Source organism: Triticum dicoccoides, chromosome 7B, assembly GCF_002162155.2.
Source record: "Triticum dicoccoides isolate Atlit2015 ecotype Zavitan chromosome 7B, WEW_v2.0, whole genome shotgun sequence".
NCBI lineage: Eukaryota > Viridiplantae > Streptophyta > Magnoliopsida > Poales > Poaceae > Triticum > Triticum dicoccoides.
The window spans coordinates 594,459,435-594,466,303 of NC_041393.1; the positions used below are offsets into that span (position 1 = coordinate 594,459,435).

General features: G+C 49.7%; 1 protein-coding gene across 1 annotated transcript; it reads right to left on the reverse strand.

Moving 5' to 3' along the window:
- Window positions 1-2,666: 2,666 nt before the first annotated feature.
- On the reverse strand, window positions 2,667-5,533 carry LOC119341835 (probable xyloglucan endotransglucosylase/hydrolase protein 23). The gene is made up of 3 exons (XM_037613684.1): window positions 5,078-5,533; window positions 3,367-3,560; window positions 2,667-3,267 (listed from the first exon to the last, which is right to left on the reverse strand). The coding sequence occupies exons 1-3, from the start codon at window positions 5,516-5,518 to the stop codon at window positions 2,850-2,852; spliced, it is 1,053 nt and encodes a 350-aa protein (XP_037469581.1). The 5' UTR covers window positions 5,519-5,533; the 3' UTR covers window positions 2,667-2,849.
- Window positions 5,534-6,869: the final 1,336 nt, after the last annotated feature.

Below are 6,869 nucleotides of genomic sequence, written 5' to 3' on the forward strand. Positions count from 1 at the left end.
AAACTAGGTCGTTGATCAAAGACGGTTAAGGTTTCCTAATCATAAACATGAGTTGTCATTTGATAATGGGATCACATCATTAGGAAAATGTTGTGATGGACAGACCCAACCCTAAGCTTAGCATCAGACCAGTTAGTTATTTGCTACAACTTTTTTCATGTCAAGTCTTCGTTCCTTAGACCTGTTGGGAACGAAGCATGAAAATTAAATAAATTCCTACGAACACCCAAGATCTATCTTGAAGAAGCATAGAAACGAGAGGGGAGAGTGTGTCTACATACTCTCATAGACCACCGCTTGACGCTTGCGGAGGAGCTGCTCCGCTTCTTCTGTGCGGAGGGCCGCTGTGACCAATGCCGAAGGCGGCTGCGGTGTCCTGGTGGCAGCCACACCCCTGCGAACGATAGTGGAGGTGTCGCTTAGCGACCAGTCCTCGCCGATCTTGGCAGGCTCCTAGTTGAGGCGGCTGCACCGCCGTGCAGCCGTCTCCGGGGTGTCGACGGGTCAATCGCTGGCCCAGGCCTCCGTCAGGCTGGCGCCTCTTTTGATTGAGCGAACATGGAGTGGCTTATGCCGTGTTGCGCGACTTCGGCCACACACCTGGTTGCGGGCGACTTAGGGTCCACGTTGGTGTAGTGTCCTTGGGTAGGGTATGTAGGTCGAGCCTAGGACCCTACCCTAGGTACATGTCATCGTCAGCCGGGCCAAGGAGAATGGCCAAGTTGGTGGACTCGCTCCCCATCTGGTCGATGGGGGCGTATCCATCTTACAATATGCCGACGACGCTATTATTTTTGTGGAGCATGATCTTGCAAAGGCTCGAAATATGAAACTGGTGTTGTGTCTCTTTGAACAACTGTCGGGACTAAAAATTAATTTTCATAAGAGCGAATTGTTCTGCTCTGGTGGGGCCAAAGAGGAATAAGATGCATATAGACACTTGTTCGGATGTGAATTGGGATCTCTGCCCTTCAGCTATCTGGGCATCCCGATTCATCATCGTAAAATTACCAACAAAGAATGGAAATTCATCGAAGATCGATTTGAAAAAAAAATAAGTTGCTGGAAGGGCAAGCTTATGTCTTATGGAGGTCGGTCGGTGCTCATTAATTCAGTACTAACTGGTAACTAGTATGCCGATGTTCCTGTTATCGTTCTTCGAGTACCTAAAGGGGTACGGAAGAGACTAGATTTCTATCGATCTCGATTTTTTTGGCAGTCAGATGATGTTAAGACAAAATATCGTCTGGCAAGATGCGATATCATTTGCCGATCCAAGGACCAGGGGGGTCTCAGAATTAAGAACCTGGAGATTAAAAATAAATGCCTGCTGAGTAAATGGCTATATAGGTTATCAGTAGAGACTGATGGTATGTGGGCGCAGATATTACGAAACAAGTATTTACAATCTAATCTCTGACCGAACTTACCGCACGACCTAATGATTCGCCATTCTGGAAGGGGCTTACGAGAATGAAAGATATGTTCTTTATAGGGCCAAATTCTTTGTTGACAATGGGATGACAACAAGGTTTTGGAAGGATACGTGATTGGGGGAGACGCCTCTAGCTCTACAGTACCCCACCTTATATAATATTATACAACGTAAGGAGTATTACGTGGCTACAGTATTACATGTGGTGCCCTTAAATATACAGTTTAGGAGATCATTAGTTGGGGAGCGTTGGAATTCCTAGCTACACTTGGTGCGGAGGTTGATAGAGATTAAATTATCCGACCAACCTTACTCCTTTATCTGGAAGCGGAGTGTTCACAGTCAAATCTATGTATACGGATCTAATTAATTCTGGCTCTCGAGATCGATACATATTTGAAAAATTAAGGTTCCCTTGTGTATCAAAATTTTCATGTGGTTTGTCCACAAGCAAGTGATCCTTATCAAAGATAATTTACTAAAGCGACTATGGGTAGGTAGTCCGCGATGTTGTTTTTGTGATCATGACGAAACAATACAACACCTATTCATAGATTGCCCTCTCACGAAATTACTTTAGTGAACGATCTATATACCCTTTAACATTACCCCTCCAGCTAGCATTGAAGCATGTTATTTGAGACGTGGCTAGCTGGAGTAGATCTTTTTACTACGGCTCGTATTCGGATTGGAATATGTGCGCTTATTTGGGCTATATGGAACTGCAGGAACGATACGATCTTTAACAGACAAAATATTTTAACTTTCTTGCAGGTTATCTTCAGAGCTACGGTATGGATTCGTACGTGGTCCTTACTCACTCCTACGGACTTCAGGTAGCCTTTGGTTACTAAGTGCAACCAGTGAGAGATGATAGCATGGGCTATATTCAACCGGTTTGGATGACGGTCTCATAATGAGATATGCGTCTCGTGATCTTGTCCTATTATCCCGCCGGTTGTGGCAATGAGTTTTAATTTTTCTTTTAGCTCCGTTTGCGAGTTGTAATGAATCTAAGACAATGTTTTCATTCAAACCTTTTAATAATATGACCGCATGCATCTTTCGGATGTAGAGGCCGGGGTGAGCCTCCTTTCCCAAAGAAAAGCTGGAGGTGAAGCACTGTGGTCGTCCTCCCCGCCAACGGCTGCCTGAGCGGCAGGAAGAGGCGAGGTGAATCCGTGGGCTCGGTGATAGTAGCCGGCAATAGTCACGAGTGGGAAAAAAAACCGAAAGGGGGCAAACTCAGGTTAAAAACAAGAAACTGCGACCTACAATTCTCCGATCATGTTTTTCCACAGAAGTTCTTTACATTCTGCTGGCAGCAAATCCAATCCCCGCAAACGAGTCACGAGACAAAGCGTACCCTCTACAGCCTACGCTACGCATGAACGAATTGATGGACGCCATCTGATCAGATCCTCCCGATGGGGATGATGCACTCGGTGGGGAACGCGTGGGGGTACCGCTTCCGGTCGGCGCAGTAGTCGTAGGTCATGTAGTTCATGCGCACCCAGTTGAGCGTCATCCAGCTCCACCAGTCCAGCCGCTGCGCCATCCACGACGACGCCGACGATGGCAGGTGGTCGCCGCCGCACCGCGTGGGCGACGCCCCGCCTTGCCAGATGCAGGCGCTGGTCGCGTCGAACCGCCGGTACGCGGCCACGAACGGCGCCTCCGACCAGTCCGTCTTGACGCGGCCGCCCTGCGTCGCCCACTCCTCGGCGTTCCAGATGCTCGCGAAGACGTGCACCGGCTGCCGCGTCGGGAACGGCACCCCGTTCGCCTCGTTGTTCTTGAACACCCTGATCGGCGTCCCGTCGATGTACAGGCTGCAACGAACCACAATCAATCAATGAGATCATGTCAGGAACTCGGGATGGAGAGATGGATCATTGACGACGATGGTGCTGTGGAGAAGAGATCTGTACATGATGTTGAGTGGGTTCCAGAGGATGGAGTAGGTGTGAAAGTCGGCGGTGGGGTCGAACCAGAGGACGAACTGCTGCTCCCGCTCGCCCTTGCCGTCGCTGAAGATGTTGGTGTGCAGGATGTAGGGCTCGCCGCTCACGTTGCCCAGGAACTCGAAGTCCACCTCGTCGTGCCGCGCGCCACCCGTGCAGATCTGCACAGTTGATCTTCTTTCTTAGTTATACAAAATGGAACGCGGACAAGATTTAAACGTGGACGCCATCAGTGGCGTAGCCAGACCAGTGTGCCAGGGTGGTCCAATAGTAGAAATATATACATAAATATATTTATTTTACAAGAAATAATTTTTTTACTACACTATATACAAGCTATGAAAAAATTCCAGTGTGGTCCATGGACCACCCTGTTCACCCCCTAGCTACGCCACTGGACGCCATGACTACATATGTTCAAAGGGGCAGAATAACTCCAGATTCTGTCGCCTGAAGAACACAGAGTTCAGATTATATCTCCTCAAGAATACAGTATTCAGATGGCGTTTAGCCGGCCTTAATGGAATCCACGTCTAAGAAAAACCTGGCTAGTTCACCATGATTAGATATGCTCGAGAAAATTATTGTTTTTCCCTCCTCAAAACGGCAGAATAATTTCAGATTCTGTCTCCTGAATAATGCAGAATCCAGACTCTATCACCTGAAGAGTACATTGTCCAGATGGTGTCTAGTCGGGCTTAGTGGAATTCACGTCTAAGACAGACCTGGCTAGTTCACCATGAACGTTTTTTTTTTTGAGGGGAACCATGAACGTTTCTTTAATGCAATTCATGACTTAATTAAGCCACTGTACATCACGTATTAACTGCTGGGAGAGGACGATGCTCTCTCTGTTTTTCTTAAGGTGACGCTCTCACAATTTTCAAAAGAAAATGAAATTCTGTCGTATCCTTAGGCGGGTCATAGTGGGAGTAACATAGGTAGTAACATAGATGACACATAAGCAAAAATATTGATGTGGCAAGTAGTTAATAAAAAGAGAGGCAAATAAAGTAACCTAATATGTTACCATCACATAGCGCTTTTCAATGCAAAATGAGTCTACAAGACAATAAATAAACATGTGTATGTTACTACACATATGACACTTCTCAGTATAAGGGTAGTAACATAGAGTAGTAACGTATGTACTACTCTAAGTTACTCCCCACTATGACCAGCCTTATGCTTTAGGACATGTACATACACAAAATTAAGTGTAGCACGGCAGATCTGTGTAGCTACTTGTAGTACTTCGCGCCCCAATTCATTGCAGAAACCCAGTTTAATTCATCAATTACTTCTCCATTTATGCGTCAACCAGAACAGAATTCACTGCAGTTGGGCGTCAGTTAACCTCCCAATCGGCTAAGCTGCGTGCTTCTGAATCCACACTTGTTCCCTCCGGGGACTACGTTAGCGACAAATGCAGGGGACCAAACAAGTCATTTTTCACCTTAATTTGCTTGAGATTTTTTACCCGTTGCTTTCTGAACCAAAATTCACTCTAGGAATGACAAGGGTCGAACTCGTGTGGGTACTGGTAGCTGTTGTCTGAACAGTCCCAGCTCTTTTTTTACCACTCCCAGTTAAAGAAATGCCCAATGCCGGTTAAACAGGCAGGCGGAAACGAGAAGGAAAATGCAGTCTACCAGCAGAGATATCCATGTACACTTACGTAGAAGGAGGTGATGGTCCCGGCGGACTCGCCGGCGACGAGCCTGATGTCGAGATCGAACCGCCCGAAGAGGTACCGGTCCTTGGACTCCAGCCTGGACCCGGTCTCCCGGTCCAGCGCCAGCTCCACCACCCGGCCGTCGTCGAAGAAGCGCGCATTGCGCTTCCCCCACACGGCGTCGAAGTCCCGGTGCAGGCTCTGGCCGCCGGTCTTCACGGCGGCCGCCGCCCGCGTCGCCGCCAGCGCCACGGCCACGGCCAGCAGCCACCAGAGCGAGCCGCGCAGCATCTCTCTTGTGGTTTTTGAAATGGGATGGCGATCGACGGCGAGATGTCGCGAGAAAGCGAGAGGAGTGGGGCGACGGGGGCTCACGCCCAATTTATGGGCACCGTCGTGGTTGCTTTCGCCAAGTGCCAGCGGGTGCGGGGACGGGACGAGCATGGCATGGGCGTCGCTTTTATGTGGCTACGGCCGTGTGGCCGGGACGTCGTGCCTCGGCAACACGACGGGGCTACAGAGTCGACGGCAGCGGGGGATCGGATCTGTGGGACGTGCTGTGTGCTCGTGGCTGTATGGGTCGCGCTGGCTCATCTCTCCGGCAGCCGGCAGGTACTACGACGTGGCTCTACGATACGACGTGGCAGCAGCGTAAATGATTACTCGTATCTTTCACGGTGGCGTGCTGGAAACGGGCGGGCGGGCAGGCTGCATGGCTGAGATGAGTGCGCGGCACGAAGCGAGCGGGGGATGAGGTCTCGGCGGGCCGGCCGGCCGCGGCCGGTTGGTTCGGAGCTTTGAATGGGAATATCATCCCGGCTGGGTCGACCGAGCTGTGGCAAGCATTTACGTGCGCGGTGTAGGAGCAGGCGGCTGGACGCCCCATCGACGGCGATCCGCGGGAACGGCGTAGGCGGCCTCGCGTGGCAGTGGTACGTGCTAGTACTACGGCACCTTTCACATGAGCTTTGCTACATCTACGTATTACGAAACTTAGGCACGAGCTCACGTGGCTAGATCTGGTTGGAAGTAAATAATGCCTCAGGCCCATTCCATTAAAATCAAAGGGGTGATTAATAGTTTAGAAAGAAAGGAAAGGTAACTTTACGTAAGCTGGTACGTAGGTGTAGCATTTTTGCCTTTCACATGGCTGCGCCAGTGTGTACAGGCTATGCTAGACTTACATAAGGAAGCTACTTATGTTTACGTAACAGCCAACGTGTAAGATTAGGAGTGGTTTTTAGGGAGGGTGGGGCCCACCCTATCGGGGGAAGGGGGAAGTTTAGATTAGTTTGGCTTATGAGCCTTCGTAGATTTAGCATTTTCGAGTGTGTACCATGTTCTTGATTATTGACCCCGAAAGAGCTAGCTTCTTCCTTCGTGCGACAACGGGCATGCACGGGTGCGGCTAATTTGTGAATGCGGGCCGGATGAAACGGCGATCGATCGTAACAATGCCAAAATATGTCATAGCTACGAGGGAAATCGCAAATGGGTCTTGGGTCTGTTGGAATAATTATGCATCTCCGGGATGCCATTAGCAGGAACTGATTGCATCTAGATCACCTAAAAGCATGAACAGAGAAGGGTTTAGGGGATCATTACATGTCACGGCAGTGGACATGATTGCCTGCTTGGTGCAGGCTTGATGCAGGGGTGATGTAGTCAAAGTAGAGGTTCTCCTCGACGTCCTGATTCCTTCAGGGCGCCACCGGCACTGCCCAGGGACAGCGGCGGCGGCTGGCTTAGGTCTTCCCGTCGCTGCAGCACTCCCCCTGATCGGATGGGGTGAGAG

What these genes read in the sequence shown, in the direction of transcription:
- LOC119341835 (XM_037613684.1), bottom strand. Translation starts at nt 5,518, where the DNA reads ATGCTCGTCCCGTCCCCGCACCCGCTGGCACTTGGCGAAAGCAACCAC. An exon ending in GGACCATCACCTCCTTCTAC is followed by an intron (nt 3,561 to 5,077) that starts GTAAGTGTACAT and finishes TCAACTGTGCAG; the next exon opens with ATCTGCACGGGTGGCGCGCG. An exon ending in TGGAACCCACTCAACATCAT is followed by an intron (nt 3,268 to 3,366) that starts GTACAGATCTCT and finishes GGTTCGTTGCAG; the next exon opens with CCTGTACATCGACGGGACGC.